General features: G+C 44.6%; 1 protein-coding gene across 3 annotated transcripts; it reads right to left on the bottom strand.

Moving 5' to 3' along the window:
* Positions 1-1843: 1843 nt before the first annotated feature.
* On the bottom strand, positions 1844-18601 carry DRGX (dorsal root ganglia homeobox). Of its 3 annotated transcripts, XR_014853209.1 has the most exons (7): positions 18404-18601; positions 18022-18123; positions 15200-15372; positions 14781-14893; positions 4312-4733; positions 3017-4227; positions 1844-2585 (listed from the first exon to the last, which is right to left on the bottom strand). XR_014853209.1 is itself a non-coding variant. In XM_085065314.1 (5 exons), the coding sequence occupies exons 3-5, from the start codon at positions 15292-15294 to the stop codon at positions 4468-4470; spliced, it is 474 nt and encodes a 157-aa protein (XP_084921440.1). In that variant the 5' UTR covers positions 15295-15372; positions 18022-18123; positions 18404-18601; the 3' UTR covers positions 1844-4467. The 3 variants fall into 3 exon arrangements, 1 of the variants encoding a protein (XP_084921440.1); XR_014853208.1 differs by having other exon boundaries at positions 1844-4227; XM_085065314.1 differs by having other exon boundaries at positions 1844-4733.
* Positions 18602-23973: the final 5372 nt, after the last annotated feature.

The following is a 23973-nucleotide window of genomic DNA, read 5'->3' as shown; positions in this document are numbered from 1 at the left end:
ACACTGTGCTGGCTTCTTTCTGGTGAAGGGAAGCAGAAAGCTTGAGTGCACAGCAGAAGTGCAGACTTCCCAGAGACACAGCCCTGCCAGCAGGCTTTTATCCCTGACCATGACCTGGGATGGGGGACTCGTCTGGGAAGTGGAGTGGTCATCCCAAATTCACCAAGGGCAGCAATCCATGGGGAACAGAGGGGAGGGCACTGACTGCAAGAGGGAAGAGTTTAATGGTAAACCAAGATCTTTATCTGCATGCACACAGCCTTCAGCATTGTTGTAAATAATACTCCTAATAAAGAGCCTATTAGACCAACAATCTCATTACTATCCAGCATGCAGTAGGAAGGACTAGCCTACAGCATAACTGAGCACAGGTGAATACACAGCTCCACATTTCCTGTTACAATGCACACAGGCATAAGGAGGCTCAAATAGATGTGTAAGAGGTAACAAGCGCAGAGAGCTGAGACAATGGCATGCAGCCTTATAAAGAAGCCCCATGGTGTGGCACATTGCAGCAACCCCATCAATAAAACCCAGCCCAGTGTGCTGTGCTCACCCCACACACACATCCTAAACATGGGCTCCTGGATGGCCCTGCTGGAGCCTCCCCAGTGCCAGGCTCAGCCCTGGAGCAGCAGGAACTGCAGCATGAGAGTGGCACAAGAAGAGAGTCAGCACCAGGACTGGAGGCAGGAGTGCAGGATTTTCACAGTCATGACTGAGGATGAAGGGAAGGTGGGGATGAGGGGGAACCCAGGTGTTGTGGGTGTCTAATTTCTTGAGAAAGGAGCCCAGGACTGGGCTTTGTCAAACCTAAGCAAGCAACACTGGCACGGTGATCATTCATGTTACGCATGGCTTGTGTTAGTACAGAAATTCACACAAAATTACTGCATAGGACCCAGTGACAATGCAGTTAGCTGCCAAACAAAACATATTTGTCTTACATCCATCCCTTAAACCTTGGGCATCCATTTTTCCTTCACATAACCAAAAAAATACCATGCAGGATAATTTTGGAATAGCTCTCACGTAAATCATCCCCTTGGGCTTGGGCCTCTCAAGCTGGGGTTCAGCCTGAGTGACTTTTTATAGCTGAGTTGTAAACTTTTAAATGCCAGACTTAATCAGAGCTCCTGAAATTGCCATTAGAGTGGTTTAAGTGGCATAGCCCTGATATATGACAGCACAGAAAGTAGGCAGGTGGCTCATCTGCAGTGGGCAGTCCATCTGGAGGGGAGCAGGGTCTGGTGGCTAGAAACAAGTACGACTGAGACACAATCTCTGGAGTTTTGCCCTTGCCCTTGTGCTGCTGCTGAGTGACTTCAAGCATCTCTTGGGATGCACTGCCCTGAGCAAACAGGTCTCACATCAAAAGCTGAGAGGGAGAGGTGGCTCACAGTGCCCTGGTTTCCCCGACATGCGGATGAGAACATGAATATACATCTGCCTCCCCTCTGCAATTTGCAAGAATTGTTGGCCAACTGGCCTAGGGTTTAACACATTGTGGACACTCAAAACACACAGGTCAGCTTCATTTTGGGCTGACTTAGAGCAATCATCCACAAAATCTTACTGAATAGTTATAATCACAGACACATCAGACACCGAAGAGCTCAGGCTTAAGGGAGGTTAATGCTGCTTTGCTCCTTGTCAGGAGGCTTTGTAAAGCTTTGGGTCCCCTAATTTTGCAAATTCTGGGACACTCAGCAGGTTTCAGCTGTGCATGGGAGAGCCTCCCTCACTCTGCAATATCACTGTGGTCTAAGCAGAACTGGACAGTCATCAATGTGAAGCAATGCTTGCACAGAGAAATTGATCTGAATGAAAACAGTACAGGAGCTTTTCAGGGTCTTCTTTCTAAATTTATTCAAGTATTAAACAAACAGAAACTACAGCATGCATCAGATACTTTCCTTTATTGTACAACAAAACTATGGACTTGTTTGTATTTGCAGCATTTCCAGCAACATCAGGCAGACTTGTCGATGTTATCCAGTTTTGCACAGTCACTAGAGTGTCGCATCATGAATTATTAAATCAGTGCTTCGTGGTAATACATAATTTCTTATCAATTATTCATGCTAATGTGCGTGTAGTTTACTTAATTGTGTTATTGACGATCAAAAGTAATTTCCTGAAAATCCTCAAGGACAGAAAATTTAATCAGCGTAACTACTTTTCAGATGCAATGCTGTTAAGTATTCTTAATTTGCTCAACAATTCACTTATTTATGTACCTTTCTGGAGGAAATACGAGTTTAATCAAACAATTAGATTGAAGAGTTAGTGTACAGAAGGGCTGAAGTTCAACTGAATGCAAGGTAATTATGTTGAAACAAAGTTGGGCCTGCCTCTTTGGACTGGAGTATTTTTTTTTTTTAATCTTCTTTTAGGAAAGAGGGAAAAAAATATTATTGGGAAGATCACTAAGAAATCGGTGATTCTCTCCCCTCCAACCACTCCCCACAGCAATCTCTTTTATTTTGGTGAATAAAAGGGGTTTCTGCTGTTGTTAAACTAAGTCATACCTTGCAGCCAGACAAGCCACCTCCACCCACAGTTCAGAAGAGCAGCTCCTGAAGCTGGAGCACAAAAGCAGATCACAGACTATTGTATGTTCCCCTCCTTCATTAGGACAGTAAAGGATCTCCAAAGGAAACACACTGGGTGGCAGAAGTAAAGCAAAATTGCTCCATTTGATTAATGTGGGCCCTGTCTGACTTTTCTTTGCTCTCTGATGGAAGGACAGACCCAGCAATGCCCTCTCTGCTGGCTTGCTCCCAGAAGACACAAACTCCACTCTGGGGTTGCCTGGTACCCCTTGCTCCTCGACAATGGAAGTGCTTGGTGCTGCCAAGACACCCCATGAACACCAGGGCTCCACCCTTTGAGTGGCTGCTGACATCAAACCCTGCCTCATGGAAAGGAAGGTGTGCACCAGGGCTGTGAGAGGGTCCTGGTAGCCCCAGAGAAGTCCCAGATTCTGTAAAATTCATGGGCTGAGATCACTTACATGGAGCAGACAAATTTTTGCTGCCATCCTTTCTCAGGACTGCCTTTCCAAGCACATCCCCAAACTCAGATCCTGTGAAGAGCCAAACAAAACTCTGTGTAAAAGCATGTGCTCAGCACATTTCAGAAGGTTCTCAGCACAACGCGCAGGATCAGAGGTGACAGGAATCCTTCCACTAGCCTTCATGTTACTTGATCAAAGTCTCAGAGAAGTGGTTTCAGCCAGTTCTCCAGGGACACCTGTGGACAAGTCTAAGCAGACTGTAAATGGCACCTCAAAAATGCAAGTCCCTGTCACTAAGTTTAAATCTGCATGTGCAGTTCCTATGGAAAAAAATGTGAGGCACCCCAGATTAAAATAACTGCTCTTCAGATCTTGGCCTGCTTTGCTTTAGGGAGGTTTGGGTGAGAGATAAGACTATATTTACTAAGGCATCAGTTTCTCCTTTGCACTGTTCCCAATCTGTTATAATTACTATATTTTCATATCTAGATTCATTACAACAAGCTTTCAGTAAATGGAATAGTCTGAAATTGGATGGCATAAAGGAATAGCCTTCCAAGCCTTATTTCCTCTTTATTAAACACAAACCATGGAAAAACATATTTGTAGTCTTGCAATGAATGATTACTTTGTCTTCCAGTCTTTTTCCAAGACAGGGTTGTCAAAATACCCCCAGCTTTGAGCAGATCTAGAGACAATTACACTCTCCAATTAATACCAGCATTGCTGTTGGAAGCTGTGAATGCCACTCTGAAGTCATGTGTCTTTCATGTCTAACCCAGGGAATGGCAAGAGTAATACACTAATGTTCACACAGAAGCTAGTGCAAGGATTTTAGTCACAAGTAAACTGATCTCAACAATTTCCCAGTAATCTACTCCATGGGAAGTTTCACTTTCAGAGAAAAGAAGACAGAAGGGAAAAATTATGAAGAGTTTTGCTCTATTTTCTGCCTCTCTTACACCTGGATTGCCTGGGATAGGTTTGGTTGAAGTCAAATGCCTTCAGAAAACAGCAGGCTAAATTGGGATATACCTGGATATTCCTTCACGTCTGACATGAGTAGTGGAGTAACTGGAGCCTGGGTGCCTCTCTTGCCCCCAAACTCACATCTGGAAGTGATGTGCTGCTTCCAGATATCCATTTCACGCAGGATGGGAAGTCAAGATGTGCAGGAGCAAGCCAGGATCCTTGGCCTTTCAGGGTCCCTGGGATGTGGTGGGAGGAATAAAAACAGTTTCACGAACGTTTCCAAACACAGATAGTGCTGATAAATCGGGAAATGAACCTACAGGGACACAAGAAAAGCAAGGGTGCGTGAAAGGCAGCCGAAGAGGCCACTCAGCTGTGCCAGGTCCCTGGTGGCCCCATGGTGTCCCACTGGGTACGGCCACACTGCAGTTCACCCCGCTGCAGAGCACTCGCGAGGAGCCAGCACCACTTTGGTCTCATACGCTCTTCTCCACTTCCATGTGCTCCTTGGCTGGAGAGGGCTGCTTGTCCGGGCTGCCCTCAGGGCCGGGTTTGGCAGGAGGAGTGGGGCTGCTGCTGGTGGCGGGCAGCAGGTTGGCAGACTGGAGCACAGCCTCCGAGTGCTCGCGCGCCTTCATGCGCAGCGCGGCCACGCTGGCGGTGCGGTTGCTTTGGCAGCCGTAGGTGGGCAGGAAGGAGAGGCCCATGGGGTCAGGAACGCAGCACGAGCACAGCGGGCTCCCTGGGGAGGAAGGAGAGAAGGCACTGTCACTGCTGGGGAAGGTCGTGGAGGCTGTCTGACTGTTCCCTCCATGGTCAGTCTGAAGAGGACGGAGATGGGGTTGACCTTTAGCGGGTACAGTGACCTTTAGGGAGTATACAGGTATTCTCTGGCTCAGGGCTAGAAAACCCATATCCTGTTCTGCCGATCCTTCTGTAAGAAGGATCTTACACTGTGAGTCATCCAGGGTCACAAACAGAGTGAGAGAGGGAAGTAGAGACAGAACAGAGCAGTGAAGTTCAGATCACTCATGACATTTCCTCATAAGCAAGTCTCAGCTCATTCCCTCCTCTCATATCAAGCTGCTGCTCGGTGGCTGCCATCAGCCCCATGCTGGAGATGTCCCCTGCCCTCCACCTGCACACTGAACTTGATCAGTGTGGGCAGCAGCATTTGGGGGACGAGTGTAGGGGTTCTGTCCCTTATCTTTGCCTGAAAGATTATAGCAGGGAAAAAGGTGAAAATATTCCAGTTGTCATGATGACCTTCTCCTATCTCACTGTAAGATGAGACAGACTTTTCCTTGGCCAGGCTCTTGCCAGCTACTGGCACCATGTCTACCTGCAAGTGTCTGTTCTACTTTTACCCATTCAACGTCTGTGCTGCTTAAGGATGACACCTCAAAGAGAACAGCCTCCAGAAGTGAGCCAAGGGAGCTGCTGTTATATGGCTCAAGAGTTCCATCAGGAGATATGGCCCAGAGCATCTCTACCCTGTCGTTTGAGACACATGGCTGTTCCAAGCAGGCAAGAACACACTGGAGAGTGGATGAAGTGATTCCTCTCCCTCTAAGCCAAAAAGCTTCCGTGCAACCCACTGACAGAGGGAGTCTTCACTCCACCAGCTGCCTTCCTGAGCTGGAACACTGCAGGCTCTTCCTCCAGCTTCTCTTTGATAATGCTGGGGCTTGGGCCAGTTCCCAAACAAGCACACCTGGAAGTGCAGGTGGGTCACTGGGCAGGACATGCAGTCCATCCAAAAAGCCACCCTGGCACCCAGCTTAAATGCTTCTACCAAATGATGGAGAATGTATCGGAGGAGTAGGATAGGGGGGCAGTGTGGGATGGCTGAGCTATTTCTTGAATTTACTCTCTGGTTAGAAAATGAGACACCATTAGTCACCATTTTTCCAGGGGCCTTAGAGGCCAACACACAAACTCCACATCCTCTGGTACACCCCTGGCAAAAGACTTTTGCTGATATGCTACCTTTCAACAAGAAACAGCCCAGCCACACACATCCTGACACGATGCAGTATCTTCCCCTGATCTTTCCAAGCCAAGGACTTGCTTTAATTTCTGCAGTTAATATTTGAGTTAAATGGCTCATGACTAAGTGATGGAACTAATAACCTGCAGAGTTTTACACTTCTGTTCTTGGTAGCAACGGGTCAGCACCCATCTGCTAGGAATGAAGGCAGCCAGTTGTTTGTTTTTAGGATGTTGGCAAGACTTCTCCACAGCAATTGTCAGACATTCGTGGTTGCATGCAACTTTCAGGAAAAAGTACTCTTTGTATTTCAAAAAACAGCATCTACAAATGACAGTTATTGTAACTGTCCTTGTAAATGTAAAATTATCAATAGAAATGTAAAGATTATTAATATAATGGAAAGAACACTTTTCTCTTGTAATACCTCTCTGATAAAGCATATGATAAGCAGACAAACATATATGTGGGTCCAGGCATTCAAGCACAAGAAATTTTCAGCACTTGACTAAAATCCTCTGCTTCTTTTGCTTTTAGCTCTAGGAAGCTCAGTCTTGAAATCTGTGGCTCTTTTGAACAGGTCAGAAGGAGAGTTTATAATGAAATCCACTCAGTAACACAACTTAGTTTTTGCCACCACCAGCTATGCTCATAAAGTAATTTTTTTCCCTGTTGAATCCACTTCAGCCACTTCTAGCCAGCCACTGTTTTAACAAGAGGGAGGAGAGGCCCTGCAGAGTCCCTGGAGTTTGCAGCAGGTCTTTTTCACCTTCTGTCTCTCAAGCCCTGCTATCTTCAGGTTCTGCTCTGAGATGGGGGAGTCAGGAGGCCTGCAGGTGCATCAGCTGCCTTTGCACAGCTGCTTTCTAACACAACCTGAGCGAGGCTTTCAAACACAGCTCTTCAGCTCCCAGGCTGAGGGGAGGGCTGGCCTGTGGTGCCTAATGCAGGACTGGGCACAGGCATTGTCTACTTAGTGGGAGGTGGGGAGAAGTGGAAAGTAGTCTTCCCCTTTTCAAAAAAGCGGGAATCGTCTCCATCCCCTAAGAATAATTTTCATTCCGTTGTTAGAGGGATAAAATATTTATCAGTATTCAATACCAGCCTAAGCTCTTTGCTTAATAATTAGCCCTGATATTACCTAGCGACTCTGCAACCTGAGGGTGCAGTTACCTGTGGTGGAAACTAAGCTATATCTAGTGATAATTCACCCATAAAACATTCCTTTCATTTTCACTGAAGTTAAAACACTCGCAAACAGCTCACACATGAAGAAAATGTAAAGTAAAAAGCATCATTTCCTCCAGGGTCTAGCTAGAATAGAGGAGAATGGGATTTAGCCCTGTTCCCTTTTGATGTATATTGTAAAGAAGTTTGATTCTACTTTACAGTCTTCTGAATCTGCAGATAATAAGTCCAGTAAAATGTGTTGGACTTTGCCAGCACAAAAGGCAAAACAAGCAATAGGACAGTCAGGAGCCCAGGGTCTCCACCTGCCTGTCTGTCAGCCCACTACCTCCAGAAAAGTGACTCTGACCAAGACAGGGCATCCACATATAGCAGGGAACAGTGGTTTTAAACATCTTATTGCAGTAGCCCTGAGTCCACAGTATGGAAGGAAGGAATTGTTCCTACTTATTTTGAATCTTCAGAGGACTTCAGGCATCCAGCTCCCATCAAAATCAGTGAGGGTTAAACCATTAGCCCTAGATCCTGATCCAGCTCTCACCAACATCTATGACAATCTGAGATTAGTTTAATGGGATTTGTATCAAGTTGCTACAATATGGACAGGGTACTGTTTGCTTTCTTTCAGGATCTTACTGCCTCCTGTACACAAAATTAAAATACACAATTAGATTTCCATTAACTTAGAGTAAATTCTGCTGAATTGATCTGAACCTCCTTCTATTCCTATATGAGATCATACTTTAAATGCCCAGGCTGAACATAAATACTTAATGTAATAAATACAGTCTGAAATATTTGATCCACTTGGCAGTTTAATTGATCTACTACAGAGACTGACAGGAAAAATTAAATTAGTTTTGTCTTGTCTCTGCCAACATCACATTTAAATTGTAACAATATTTGATCTATAATTTTGGTTGTGGACCCTTTTGTGCAGTTCCAAGATTCAGTTTCAGGTGAGAAGAGAGGGATGGGAATGGGGTGCATATTGATACATAAATATAAATATAAATTTTTAAGTATGCATTTTGTGTTTTAAGTCAAGAACTTAAAGAATTTATTAGGTAGTCTTTCCAAAAGGCAAACCCCACATTCCTTTCCTCCTCCACTATTTGTGCATATCAGCATTTGATATGGACAGTTGAATGGCAACCTGACACGGAGGGAAGGAGAGAAAAAATCCCATTTAAAATCCTCATATATCAATGCACACTATTTAGCTTTCAGAGAAAATAATGTTTGATTTAAATATTTTTATCTTCTCATTGTAGTCACATTGGCTTGCTTGAGCCCTAAATTCTCATAAATTCTGAATCCCTTTCATAAGGATTGGAAGGTCAAAAACAGCCTGAAGTTCACAGTGTTGATTACCAGTGGGAGCTGATGCAAAGAGAGCTCTCTCTTGCACTTCACACACGACACCAACATTCTGTCTATTAAAGCCTAAGTCAAAAGCAGGAAACACAAAAGTGGCTTTATCCAAATCTTCTTGAGCTCTGAATCAGGAAGTTCAGAACAAGTAAGGCATGAACCTAATGTCTGAAATAGGGAAACATCAGATGGTCCCAGTATAATTTAGGGTAGCCTCAAGGCTGCTGAAGTTGTATTAGATGGTTTCTCCTTCTAGTGAGAAGCTGGTTAAGTGTGGAAGGTACCCTATGCTGCCCAGGGGCTGGAAGAGCACTTCAGAGGTGACAGCAGAGTATAAATGTTATAATTTCACATCACCTTGGCTTGTGACCCCTAGATGCCCAGTGCAAATAACACAAAGCTGATGGTCTGGCTCAGTTGCTCTATCAGGAGCCTTTTTGTCTAAATTACTCAACACTGGAACTGGAGGGTTTCATCCTCCTTAATTTGTGCCATTAGTAGTCTCCAAAAAAAAAAAAAAAATCAGAAGCTAGGACTTGCCTGTTACAGCAGGAAGGCTGTCAGCAAAGCGCACAAAAAAGCTGGGAGACCAGAACCAGTCCTTTGAGTACTGTCAAAGGCAACTTCATCAATAGGACCCCCTGCTCAGCCAAGGTCCGCTAACCTCATCAAGATCTATCTTGTAGGAGCAGGACAGCACCCATTTCCTATCCATGGCTCTTAGGGCTCCAAGTACCTGAGTACTTCCTAGTATTTGTGGAAAAGACAAAAAATCTCTACCTGTGAGGTAGGGCAGTGCTAGAGCTGGGGAACTGTGACATGGGAATCAAAATTTGCTCAAGGTGTGTGCATCTGCAGCAAACTAAAGAAATGTTTTACATTATCTGAAGTCAGAGTGGTAGACAAACTAGGAAAAATGCCAAACAAACCCACTTAATATATTGGCTATGTTACATAAGAAAAGTCAGTAAGTCCATAATCAAGAATGACACTGAAAATAAAGGACCTCAATTGTTTTATTCCCATTCTCCAGTGTTACGGTAAACGGTGGTGTTTCAATCCAGTAAACACCAGTTTAAGGGTGAGTTAGGTCCTTGAACACTTTCGTAGTGCTGGCAGTGGGAATTGCCCAATGGAACTGGGCAAATTCCCTTCCCCTTTCCATAATAGAAATTGAAATGTAATGGATGGGCAATTCTGGTTAAGTTTTAGGTTTTTTTCCTGGATACTGCAATTAAGCCACCCTAATATGAACAGCAACCACAGTAGCAACAAACCATAAAAGGGCCTAATCAATGGTGCCCTGGAATACCCATTTGGATGTGCATAATGCAGTCGTGCTTCTCTATCAATGATGTGGAGGTGCCGTGAAAACCAACTGAGCTATAACTTGCACAGAGCAGAGCTGTGGGTGAATTATGAAAGTAATTCCCTGGCAAGTGTAATTATTTCTCTCCTCATACACTTCACTCATCATAGGGTCTGGGGAAATTTCAGTGGAACGTAAGAGACACACTCTTGGCCTCAGCCACCAGAATGGTAGAACACATCCGCTGAAAAACGGAGATTCTTGTTTACACCCATTAATAACATCTTCTGCATTAATGAATTGCATTCATGCTGTCATCCATTAAGAAGGTACTTTGAGGTCTCTCTCTGCACAGAACACTAGCTTCTCCTAGTGACTCTATAGTTATACAGCCCATAAATAAAACAAGTATTTTCCCTTCATCTTTGAGGTCTGCAATTAAATCTACTAAATGGACTGCAGATGCCTGGCTTACAGTAAGTGTTTCATCTTGAAAGATCATGGAACTGTCGAAGGCACCACAATGAAGTAGCATAGTTGTCAAATCAGGATAATTTCAGAGAGTAATGAACATCAGAAATTTCATCTCTATGAGTCAACCTTCTTCCTGAGTATGGCCAGTGGCAAAGTACTAAACCCCTGAAGTAGGAAACACTGGATACCACAGAAATTTTGATCTTATCCTGATTTTTCAAATGAGGAATTGTACTTCCTGAGAGAGCAGTACATAGGGAGATGACATGGTAGTTAACAGATGCTTGCTACTAAGGACAGCTTCCAGTGTGCAAAACTTTAGAGCAACAGGAGACAGGAAAAGGTCTGTTGCATTGCTGAACAGAGAATATTTGATAGAAACACAGAAAAACTTTCCAGTGATAATATACTCTTCTCTGGAAAAGTCTATATTCTGAATAACAGTTTTGTGTGCATTGTATAGCCAGCCCCTTTTCTTCACAGAACATCCTGTGGTGCCAATATCCTTGCTTTGAGGGAAAAAAGAAATCTTAGATTCAGAGACAGCAGAGCTTATGGGGCACGGTGCTTAGGGAAAATAGCTTTAAATAGCTTTATTCTCATTCATCAGAGTAGACCTAGTCTCCTGCTCCAACAATATCCTAGAAGTGGCACATGTGGGGTGCAGAGCCACATGAGGCAAACCTACAGTGCACTTCACAGTCTTTCCAAAAGCAAAGTTGCATGCTTAGTCCCTGCCCCAGACTAGGCTGTCTTGAGATTTCCTGTCTCTTCCAGACCAACTTCACCATCAGCAATTATATCCTAATACTATAAATTAGATCCAAGAACCTTGTGCCCTAAGCACTTAATGTAGCTTTGGAAACCTTGATCTGGAGCCAAGCAAAGTCAGAGAAGGAGAAAGAGAAGTACTAGTTTTTTTAATAAAGATGGAGAACTCTCAGATGACAGAATGAAAATGGGCCCTGAGAGCATAAAATAATTATTAATTAGTTACATCACTATCATCACTTATTATTCACTGTATTGATTTTAATTGTCTCCTTCTAAAGCATCAGTCAAATATTACTCACTGACACCAGCAAAGTGTTGGCTCACAAGTCCAACAAAGCACATCTTGTCTCCTCAAAAGAGTAAGAAAACAGCCTACACTTCCCAGTAGAACCTGATGTGCTGAGAATGCTCATTGGTTTGCAGGCAGCTCTTATGGCTGTACTGAAGAATGTGATTCCCTTTACTGGCCAGGATTACTCTCCCAATGGTGGGAATACATATCTATTTACAAGATCCACATAGACAAGCTGCATTTAGTTTGACACTTGCATAGAAGAAAGCAGGGTCATGCATCCTTTTGTTGCAAAATAGAGCTTTGATTCTGCAGCAACTAATTTGCTTTCAAAAGCACAAAGAATTCCTGGTAGTTTCAAAGCATTGCTGGCACAAGGCAGATACTGGGAAGACCTTTCAATCATTTCACTCTTCACTGAAACTCACAAAATTTTGGAAAACTTTACTACTTGCTGTTATTTCCCCTTATCCAAGCAATCCAAAAAACAAGCAGCTGATAACTTTACGCCCTGTGCTGAGTTTTATGTGATTTGCGTGAGATAAAGTCCTATGCTCCCAGATACACTGCAGCAGGGTCCCAGCATCATTTCTGCAGCAAAATACAGCAAGATTTTCAAAGGAGAAGCTTAGGTCCCTTAATTAAGACATATAAGGACACAGACTATTGCCCATGTGCACACAGCTCCTGTCTCAAAGGGGAGTGAGAAGGGAGAGTCAAACCAACTGAAGTGAGCATATGACTAAGACAGTCACATTAAGGTTTTATGAACACTGTGTCTCTCCCTGTCCTTTCCTTCCTCCCCACAACCATTATCTTTTCCTCCAGACTGACACATGAGCATGGTTATGCTCTCAAATACACTGGTTTAGATGAACCATCATTCATCTGGAGTTTCCATACCAAAGTAAAACAAACTGTGCATTCAGCCTGTGACACCTTTGGTCCACTCGAAAGCTCTAGAGATTGTCCTGGTCACCATTTAACAGGACCAAAGCTCAGTGACTGCTCTGCACAGCCCTCCCCCAGCCCAAGTGAATTGCTTTTGGAGAAATGGGGAAAGAGAAACTTGCAGACATGAGCCAAGGAAGGAGGAGAAAATATTCCATATTTAGATACCACAAGAAAGATGTTATAAGTATTCTCTGCTTGTATATATCAAATCTGGTCTTTCATAGAATGATAAATTCTTCCCCCTTAACCCCAAAGCCAAAATTTGACATTACTAAGACCTAGCAGCAGAGTTAGCAGCAGAAGAAAGAGAGCTCCACTGAAAGCAGCAGCTCAGACTACCAGCTCCCTGCAAGGATAACAATACACTGACAGGCACAGGCAGTTGCACAAAGCTCTGAGGCTGGATTTCATAAAATCAAAATATATTACTTTATACCAGTCCCCTTGCATGTATCTGGAGATTTCTAGTGCCAGGCAGGAAATAAAAACCAAACATTTCAGGAATGAATTGCATGTATATCTGACAACATTCACCAATACAATATGCAGGCATCTGATAACTGACCATTCCTATACAAATTATTTAAAAAAAGATCTCTAGTCACATTTGAGACCAGTTTTTCAGGGACACTGTCTCTTAGTCGTGGCAACTGACTATTTAATATCTGCAAGAGATTCAGGAATAGAACTTTTACTGCCCCTAGGTTGTAAAACTTCAATCAAGAAAAAAAGAGCAAATTATTAATTTCTCAATTTAGTGGCTAAACTGTAAAATCACAGAAAAGAAAATCAAGTAATCTTCCAAATAAATAAAGATAAAAATAAACAACTAAAAACAATAAGAAAAAACCCCAACCCAAACAAACAAAAAAACAACCTACTAAAAATACCAACCCCTCATGACAATTTTAAAATATTTTTATTTCATTTTGCTTGGCTTTTGTTAAACTGGGTAATTTTTTCTTAAAATTTAGCTACATTTAAACACGAAACAAGTGAGAACAGTATATTGATGCATTTAATTTTGAAAATGTTTAAATGTAAATTTTAAGGGAAAAAAACCCCTTACTTTCATCTAAATTATTCACTGAACAAAACCCTATTTCCACACTTTTCAACCTGTCTGGGACTATATTTATCAATGAACAGCATTTTTTTGCCTAAAAAAATTCAGCTCTATCTACTCCAGAAAGGCTGTTCTTGCCTAATGGAAGAAGTCAAAATTCTCAGCCCCAAGACTTCATAGGACAGAGATCAAGAGGACTCAGGCACTCCAAACAGCTGCTGCCCACTTTCAGATGAGAATAAGCCTTCAAGTTTTAGGGTTCAGGTCACACCTGTGTGTCCTTTCTTGATTCAAAATTCCAGGTCACACCCCTATCAAAAGAGCAGTAACTGTGTGGTGTGTCTGCCTTCAGCTCTTTTAGAAAGACAGGAGAGAAGGGGATGTAGTGGGGGAGAGCACTGAACTTAAAACAAAACTCAGGAGTTCCAAACATTTGCTTCAGGAATATACCTTGGCAATGCTGTTTTAACTGGAAATACTCATAAGGAGCATGAGGTAAGCCAGAGAATACAGTGAGATGTATTAGAGGACATTTTTCTTCATAGAGACAGCTCTTTAACTGGGAAACTTTCCTCACAAGTTGTTGCACCACATCGGGATATAGAATAAGTGTATGTGCCTTTTTGTGCTTGGCACTGCTGCGAGGCTTTGCATCCTATAAATCTATAAATTGAATTCATCCTGCTTACACCCTTAGTCTTATAAATTGTTAGAGTAAGAACAGCTAATGGATCAGTAGGTGATTTATTTTTAAAAGATGCATACTGCTGCTTTTTGGAAACTGAAAGTATATAGACATGGGATGTACCCTTCCTGAATCCTGGGTCCCAGGCAATGAGGAATTACTCCATCTCCTCCCCTGTCCCCAGGAACATGCTTTTTCCAAGTTCTCAAAGGGGGCCTACTCTCCAAGAAGAGAAAGGTCTGGATTGTGCAGAGATGCACTGCAAAGGAAACCACATGCAAAGAGCGGATGAGGCATCAGTAACAGTGCCAGGTACTACATAATGCAAAAGGATGTATATAACTAATTTATTAGAATAAATTTAACTCTTAAAAAAAAAGCATATGCAACAAAAACTCTAAAGGAGAAAACCCTGCCTGTCTTACTCCTTGAGAGAAACCCTGACCTCACGAAAAGTGACTGAGTAAAATGAAGGGGTTTTGCCACAAAAGATGCTATGAGATACAACAGGAGACTCACTTCAGTACACACAGCTTTGGTCAGTGCAATTACTGCCAATTTAAACAGAAAGAGGGATCTACCATTTCCCAAAGGTTCCCCCACAGTGGGCAGTGTGACTATGCCATTCAGCTTGAAAAGGATGCTTTTTGAGCTTATTCCTGAAATTAAATAAAGTAATTTACCTTTTAGAGAGGCGACATGAGATAAAGCTTGTGCATATGTGGCTGTGTTGAGAAGAGTCCCCGGCAGGCAGGAAGGGAAGAAAGGTCCTGTAGGACCCACTGCTCGACTCAGGCTGATGGAGAAAAGAATACAATTTCCTTACAAAACCAGAACCAGCTGATTCCACTTGTGCATGCACACAAATACACTGGTGTCTCAGCATCCAAATAGATGTGACCAAGGGTGGATAACATTAGCCTCCCACAGCCACCAGCTTCTCAGCATCTCCACAGGGAACAGTGAGTTACACAACACTTTATTTTCTAAAGATGACACCTATAGGTCAAGGCATAGCAGCATGCAAATCTGTATGCATGCACATATCCATGAGGCATTCTTGCCCCACAGACAGGCAGCTGAGATCATGTATTACTCTTACCTCTGCTGGATCTCTAGGCCCTCTTTTTTATTCCTGGTTTGGTCTGCTGGAGAAGGGGAATTTAAATTCCTCGTAGGAGGTGCCACCTCAGCCATGGTTTCCTTAGAACCCTCTTGGTCAGAAGCACCCCTCTCTGTTTTTCTCCATTTAGCTCTTCGATTTTGGAACCACACCTGGAACGTAAGAGCAATCCTGGGTGAAAACTGTGTTTAGCCAAATGTGAAGCAAGGAGACTGTAAATTGTTAGTCTAGTGAAATCAGTCATTGAGAAGCTTGGCTAAAACTTCCTTTTATTTTGTATCCCCGTTGCTATTCTATTTGAGTCTTAGGATTACATTTCTATCTGTAACATTTCTGGGTCTGGAAAACAAACCAGAAATGTCTAAAGACATTCAAAAGGCATACTACAACAAAATTTTTTTAAAAATTAGTTTTTATGCTATTGTGCCAGTTAGGAAAGCATTTAATCACATGCAATCCTTTATGCACACATTTAATTCTCACTGATTTCTACACTTTAATGCATCTAAAAACCTTTTTATAGGGATGGTGTTAAACACATATCTAATCACTCTGAGAAAAACATACGTCTTAAATCAGCTGCTGCTAAAATCAGAGAGGTCAGAAACGAAAAGGTGTGTATCTGGCCATCTTACCCAGCCCACTTTGTGGACAGGGCTAATACTGGCTGTTCTTCCTCTCATGTCCAGTCTGCATTCAGAGGACTCAAAAGCTGATAGATAACAATTTTGGAAGATCATTCTGCAGTTTAATGATGTGGTCATACAACTGCCCCCACTTCAGGCTGCACCATGATCTCAGAATAGAATACCAGTTTCCAAACCTTATTTTTTCCCCATATGAAAAATAAATATTTGTATGCTTGATTTTATCACCTATTAGTCTAAAAACTTTTCTTTTACATTAACCTTGGAGCTGATACGCTGAAAGCACCATGTCTGAGGTGGAAAATGTCAAGCCTGTCTTGAGGTCAGGAAATCCACATTTTAATACATGAATTCAAGTATAGGCGAGATTGTTATTATTATTCTTCTCCTTCTCCAATTCCATTTTAGTTAGCTGCCTTTTAATTGCATGTATCAGCAAACATTGAATAATGATTTTATCTATATTCTAAATTTAGAGCAGTTAAATGCAAAGCAAAATGCAGACACTTTCTTGTGTCTTAATTGAATGAAGGTCACAGCTATAACAATATTTAATTGAGCTATTTTTCATTATCATATTTTAATGACTTTGCACTGACAGTTCGCCTGCTTCTGAGGAAAGAGCATGATGAAGTCGTTTATTTCCCTATTTAGTTATTGTTTGACAACATCATCTTCGATTAAGACTCTGCTTTATAGCACATTAATCATATTTGAATGAGCAAGGGGTATAAATGTAAACATATCTCCCATCCTCTGTGTTTCCCCATGTCCCTGCATGAAAGCAGGCTAAACAAATGCTTGCATCTATTGTCTGTTTGCATAATAGCCAACAACAAGGCTAAACACCAGTCCTCAGCAATCTAATTGTCACCACCCCTATCTCACCCTTGCACCTTTCAGGAAGAAGTTATGATCTTCCACTTCTGAATGCTCAATAATTGTCCCATTTATCTCAATTTGCAGTTCAGTCTTTAGGCACCAATAGCCAAAATGGCATTTTTTATTATTTTTTTTAAGCCAGTACCTACAATGCAGTGGTAAAAGGAGATTTTCATTTCCAAATAATAATCAGTTTAATTTGCCCGCATATGACCAATGATTCATGTTCAGATTTAATAATCAGGATCACATAATCTGATTATAGGAGAAATAATTTGTTTACAATCCCCAATTTACTGTGGTGAATTCCATTATCTCTCTTCAGCCATTGGGTTTTAAGAGATACTAACATGACCCTAGGGAACAAAAGGCAAGCTATTATATTTCCTACAATTAGATCTTTGCATAGTCTTAACCCCAAGCACCTAAACAAAAAAAAAACCTAAAAAAAAAAAACCAGCATACAGAAAAGCCCCATAAATAAAAAAGAATGCATAATTCTGTTCAAAAAATGGTTTGCAACTCTGTGGTGGATGCCTGAAGAGCTACAGGGATCCATCTCTGACAACTGCAGGACTGCTGCTCTTAGTACAGCTTGTAAACGTACAAAGTTAATCCCTGGATGTGGAGAAACAAACATATGTTTAAAAAAAAAAAGGAAAAAGGTGAGGAGAACGAAGAAAGGAAGGGGTGGAGCAGTGTGGCTGTGGAAAGAGTAATCATGGCCAATGGTATTTATTGGATCATATTAAAGGTGTGGGAATTGCTCTGCAGGCTCTTTCTTAGGCTTGCTCTGCAGGCTGCCTAAATTAAGTGTTTAGAAAGAAGGCGAAAGGGAGAAAAGTTGAAGAGGTGCAGAAGCTTTCTTCGTGGCAGCTGGGCTCCCCGCAGTTGACTAACCCCACTGCTCGACAGTGGTCATAGTTGCTTTGGAGAATCACGTCTCAGCTCTTTTCTCTGCACCACGCCCCCCCTCCAAAAGCAAGGAAATGGATGTGCATTGATGTAATTTAGTACCTTGGAGACGCGGACAAATTAGTGTAGAACATTATCACTAGTTAATTATGAATGACCGATTAATCAACCTAATCTAATATTCCACATTATGTTGATGTTATTAAAGTGCATCATGAAAATGACAGATAGTCTTCATTTGCGTTCTTTGGCCAAATGTGCACTCTGCAGTCATGATGTCAAATAAAAAAAAAAATTTACAAAAAAAAAGTTTGCCAGTTCGAATACCCGAGTTAAGTAATTCCCCAGGATGTTTACCTGCACCCTGGCCTCTGTGAGGTTGATTTTCAGAGCCAGCTCTTCCCGAGTGAACACATCTGGGTAGTGGGTTTGAGCAAACACGGCTTCCAGGGCCTCGAGCTGATGGAGGGAAGGAGAGCAGAGATCCATGAGGGATCCGTGAGGGATCTGTGAGGGATCCGTGAGGGATCCGTGAGGGATCCGGCCACCCCACGGGGGTGTCTGTCAGCCGTGGATGAGGAAAGAGGATCCGCCGGGGAGCGGGGCAGGCAGGATGGGCTGGCATGGCATGGGGCATGCGGGCAGCGGGTTTGGAGCAGGTGTGGGGAGGCAGGCAGCAAGGATGGTGCAGGCAGGCAGGGGCCATGGGTGCAGAGGTGAGGGACACGCAGGCTCCTACCTGCTGCAAGGTGAAGGTGGTGCGGTTGCGGCGCTGCTTCCTTCGCAGGAACCCGTCGTCGAAGTCGCCGGCGGAGTGACCTCCGAAGGGAGCCGCGCCTGCGGGCAGAGAGCCGCGTTAGGGCGAAGGGCCGAGCAGGGAGCCGCTCGGCCGGGCAGGGCTGACCCATCTCCGCGGGGCCTGCTGCGGGCACCGCGCGGTTCTGCCGCCCGGAGCTCACCCCGGGCCGGGAAAGACAATTTTTCGGGCCATTTTTGCTTTAAAAGGACGAAGATACGAAGCTTTGACACGGGTGTGTGGACGGCAGCCCGCAGAGGCCCTGCCCGCCTGCCCGGAGGAGGAGGCTCTGGCTCTGGCACTTCTCCCCACGCTCCCCGCAGAGCGGCCGAGCCCGGCCCGTCTGCTCGCCCTGCTGCTGGAGGGGAACATCGGCTCGGTACTGCCCGGCACCCGGCTGCGGCCACGGCTGAACCGCCGGGACACGGGAAGGGGCTGGAGGAGGCCACCCTGCCCTTCCCCGGCCGGGGCTCGAGGGCCAGACTGGGGCACCGGGGTTTGTCCCCAGGCGGAGAGGGCAGATGGGCCAGCGGGATGTGAGCCACTTCCATGGAGCACATCCTGGTCTTCGCGGCTCCCCCAGTCATACAGCATCCGTGCCCGTGTTGAAATGTGTCACTCCCTTCCTGTTCGCTGACAAAACAGGCTAAAAAAACCACAAACACAACAAAACAGACCCAAAAAACCATTCAAAACTTAAACCGAGTAAAACAACCCAAACCAAAAATAAAAAAATAAAAAAAAACCAAACCAAAACCCACTAACGAACAAACAAAACCAAAACAAAATAAACCCTCACGGAATAGAAAAGTACCCGAACTCCCAGAAGCGTTGCTGAGTGTCCCTGTGACCCCACTCGCAGACCTGCCCGTGGAATGCTCTGGGGTACGAGGGCTGGAGGTCACCACTCATCTTGCAGCATCATTTGGAAGATAAACACAGCCCCCAGCCCTCTCCTCGCACAGACTTCATTCGATGTGGGCCTGGGAGAGGCTCATCAGAGAATAAATTAGTGTCCTGGTGACCTCCAGAGCCTGGTCTCTTCCCTCTGGCACCGGGCCTCCCCGGCTGCCCAAACGCTGGCCGAAGAGAGCTTTTCTCTTTCCACTTAGTTTTGATGAAGGATGGGTAGGGGGCTTTGGACAGAGGTGTATTTTCTTTTCCACTCGCTGCTTTCACCCTTTGGCAGGACAGACCGCCCCTTTCCCCCGGGCGGGAGGGTGAAAGGCCAGCTCCGGACACGGCCGGGAGAGGCTGCAGCCCGCGGGGAGCTCCCCGCCTCGGGCCGCCAGACCCAGGCACCGGGGAAACTAACACACAGCAAAACAAACAAACAAACAAGCAAAAACAAGAGCACATTTCCAAAGCCGTCTGCCAAAAACTAACAAACAAAGCCGCCTCGGAGCTCGGTGGCACCGGCGGGAGGGACTTTCGCACTGTCCTGCCCAGTCCGGCTCCCCTGTCCTGCCCGCAGAAAACTTCGGGGAGCGAATTCTCCAGCCGGAACGCACAGACCGGCTTGGGTGCCCTGGCCCTGGGAAGCCGTGCTTAAAGAGGGGCTCCCCTTTCCCCGAAGTAGGACGAAACCGCTGGACCACTTCTTCCTGCCAGCCCTGCCGCAGGAAAAGCCCTTTTCTCGGCGCGTGATGCCCGTGCAAGCAGCGGGGTGGTGGAGCAAGGGCATTTTACCGAGCCGGAGCGCTTTCCCCGCCGTGCAGCCGCGGCAGCTCCGGCAGTGCTCGGGCACGGCGGGACAGCCCGCCGGGGGCTGGTGCTGCGCGGCCGCGGCTGCGGGGATGCTGCGCGCACCACGGGCACCGGCCGGAGGGAGCGGGGGCAGAGCCCTGGGCATCTGCGGGGCGACACGGGGAAATCCTGAAGGCTTCCAATTTTTTTTAAAGGATAGTAGTAGTAGTAGAGTTAATAATAATAATAATAATAATAATAATAATAATAATAATAATAATAATAATAAAGCGTCTGACAAATATCACAAAGAAAAACGTCCTCCCAAATATTAATTTTCCTTTATTTTTTTTTCCTGTCGTGCCTCATTTTCCCCCATCCTCCCACAGAATGTTTGCAAAATAGCATTAAAGATTTATGCGGTCCCTTTGGCTGGAGGGAGGAGGCGTGACCACGTCCTGAAAGTGTCCCGATTACAGCCATGACACCAACATCTGTGCTGGGAGGGGAGAAAAGCATCTCTCTCGTAGCCTGAGGCTCAACTGCGGGATCGCTATCCACAGAGGGGAGGCAGGTGGCAAAATGACGGGGGTGGGGGTGTAAAACCAAGCCCTTTCCAGCAGGAATCAAATTAAAAAAAAAAAAAAAAAAGTCATGCAATCCTTCTTTCCTTCCTCTTCCTGACAAGAGGGGAAGGCTAGGAGGGGGGAGGGGGATAGGGTTGTATTTTATTAAGCAAAATGATGATATTTAGTTGTCTCCGTAAATTTGCATCTTATCCCAGCACGTATCTTTACGCGACAGTCGTGGCTCAAGTCCGGTCACAGTTTCTCCCTCCGTCCCCAGCGCACCCCCCGCCACACAGACACCTCGAAGTTCAGCTCTTGTACTTACACGGCTCTGGGCGGCAACACTCACCTTCTAGCTGCGGGGGGCAGTGGAAGTAGAACATGGCCCTGCGGCTGGGTGGGCGCCCGCTGCTCGCAGCTGCGAGCCCGACGGCAGCCGGGGCAGGAGCAGGGGCCGGGGCAGGAGCAGGGGCCGGGGCCAGCCCGCGGGGCTCCCGCGCACCCCCCGCACCCACCGACCGGCACCAGCTCCCCAGTCGGGCACCGCGACGCACCGCCGGGATGCCTCCTGCAGACCTGAAGACACAGAGGGAAAGAAAGAATAGGTGAAGAGCCAGAAGAAAACACCTGGAGAAACTCATCGAGAGCCCTAAAGCCCATCCCACAGGACGCAGAGAAAGTAGTGTCTAACCCTGTGCAGCGAATTTAAAAAGCCAGAGGCAGAAAACTCAGTGGTAGGCGCACAGTAATCAGAATCAGCAAAACTTTGATTTTTTTTTTCTCCCCGGAATAGCAGATTGTGTCTCTTGTTCTGCTATCTATCTAGCTAACCATCCACCTTTATCACTATCTATCTATCTAATTGTCTCAAATATTTCTTTACGGACCTAATAGTTACATATAGAAAAAGTGTTTGTCGGTAGGATTGAACTGCTTAAAAGAAAATCTAAATTATTCTGCCTAAATGAAATAGCAGTAAAACCTAAAAACTGTCTTCTTTTTAAAGCATCCAACACACCGGGAGCCAATGTCCTCGGCAAGGGAAAAACCCAATCAACTATTCAAATTTATATGCAGTCATACCAAAAAAAAAAAGGAAAAAAAACCAACAACCCAAAAACAAACAAACAAAAAAATATCCAGAAGGTACATGAATACAGTAATCCATACCTAAACGGAACAGAAGTAAAAATCACCGGTAAGGTTTGGGGGTGTTTTGCTTTAGAATAAGGCGCTGTGAGTTGTTGGCTGCAGAGACAGAAGGGCTCTGTGGAGTTCTGGAAGTGGCCAGATGTCTTTATATCTGTCTACAGCATGCTCTGCCTCTCAGCACTTGCCTTTATAATCTCACGCATAATTGGCCTTAATCTGATTATTTCCAGCGCTGTCTACAGTGAGTAACTTGGATAGGTCTATTGGGCCCTACAAATGGCCCACGTGGTGTGCAGAGCAGGGGGGGCGGAGAGGATGAAAAGAAAAAAACGTCATTTCTCAGCAAACGCCAGGAATGCGAACGGCAGCACCACAATCCCATTATTTTCTGAGCGCCGGCGCTCCGGGGCTCGCAGCCCCCGGTGTGTCCCCCCGGCCCGGGGTGCCCCGGGGTGCTGAGCCGGGGGAGCCCCGCCGAGCGCTGCCAGAGCGCCGGGTAATTGCCGCCGGATGGGTTTTGGGGGGCCGCTCTGCACACGCCTCGCCTTTCCAAGCGATCGTACCACGGCAAAGTTTGATTTTGTTCGCAGCGAGGGGTCTCTGGATTTATGCTCGTTTCCCGTCTGCAAATGATATGCGGCGGGACCCTTCGCAATTACTTTTAAAATGCATCCGAGACATAGGCTCAGCGGAGAGAGATGGCCCTTGCCTCAGCCCGGGTGAAAATTAGACTTTAAAGTACCCAGATGAAATTTTCAAGTCAGGGACGCGGGATTGGATCAAATCACATAAACTGCAAAAAAAGCAAGTATAATGGCGCATAATTGGTTCTGTAATAGCATTACACAAGGATAATAGCCTGTTATGGCCCCCTGCACATTAAGTGCTTCCCTGGCGTAAAGCCTTTATGATATTAAAGGGGGAATATAATGATATTTTGGTTATTAAATGCGTGTAATTAATTTATGCACCACTGAAAATAAAGTTGGTATTATGACCCACTCAAGATGCATCAGAAGATGTAAGTCAGACAACTGTTGATAAGTTCTGGTGTCTATGTTTCGTCTAGACTGCTGATTTTATTTTGGAACAATTGCTTCTCCGGCAGACTACACAAATTTAATATTTTATAAAGTTGTAATGTTCTGTGCAGGAAGGGCGAGCAAATCTACACAGGCTCTCTTAGATCTGATGGGAGTTTAAAGACAGAACATTCATACCAGAGCAAAGGAGGTGGATACAGACAATACAGGTGCAGAAACAGTGATTTTGAAGTGATGATGTCTTTGGAAAGTTAATTCTTTACATATGATCTCATTAAATAAACACTAATAAGCCTTAGAAATATCACCTGCTCTATCTGCCTTTTTCATTAGGCATAGATGTGGAAATTCCCCTAATGTATATTCAAGCTGAAGTTATGTTTCCATCCTGTAAAGCATTATTTTAGCAAAGCAAGGCAAAAATTAGTTTTACTTGAGATCCAAATTAATTTTATCTGATCCTACCTTATCCATTCACTTATAATTTTAGTGTACTAGTAATAGATGTAGAAAGCTGTCTTCATGTGTTTTATATATATATTTACATGTCTACACATACATAAACATTTTTAGGAATATCTTTGTTTGACAACAGATATTGACTCACCATCCAGGCAAGTCTCTGAGCAGTAAAGTATACTATGAATCGAGATGGCTTTTACAGTACCATGCGAGATCAAAGAAAAATGTTTTGAATCTGACTGCACTCAATAAATAGCAGCACAAGCTGTAGGTCAAGTAACCTTAAAAAGAAGAACATAACCCAGAGGTGCTGCCTGGATCTCCCCTGCCAGTCTCTCGCTCTTGAGCTTTAAGATCCACACAGGGCCAGTACTGTAGGATCCCTTTGCACAGAGACAGATGTGCATTTTCGTTTTTCTCTGACGTGGGGAAGAGAGGAGTGAGATAGTGTTTTATCATAAGAACCCCTAATAAAATAATAATAACTTCATTATGGCGCTCTCAGGCCTTGCTCTAGTCAGGGGGCTGCATTGCTGTTTTGGCTCCAAGACTCACTTTCCCCAGCAGTTTGAAGCCTGCAAGTTCAGCGTATTGCAGGAGG

Source organism: Lichenostomus cassidix, chromosome 6, assembly GCF_008360975.1.
Source record: "Lichenostomus cassidix isolate B80296 chromosome 6, HeHo_3.0, whole genome shotgun sequence".
NCBI classification, from domain to species: Eukaryota; Metazoa; Chordata; class Aves; order Passeriformes; family Meliphagidae; genus Lichenostomus; species Lichenostomus cassidix.
Note: the sequence above shows the minus strand (reverse complement) of the source record. Positions and strands in the feature narration are given on the sequence as shown.

Bases quoted from the DNA above. Each gene is read 5' to 3' on its own strand.
- DRGX (XM_085065314.1), bottom strand. From the start codon at position 15,294: ATGGCTGAGGTGGCACCTCCTACGAGGAATTTAAATTCCCCTTCTCCA. The intron at 14,894-15,199 runs GTAAGAGTAATA...TTTCTCCATCAG, and splicing joins GGCCTAGAGATCCAGCAGAG to CCTGAGTCGAGCAGTGGGTC. The intron at 4,734-14,780 runs GTAAATTACTTT...CTTCCTCCCCAG, and splicing joins TCATGTCGCCTCTCTAAAAG to GGAGCCCGCTGTGCTCGTGC.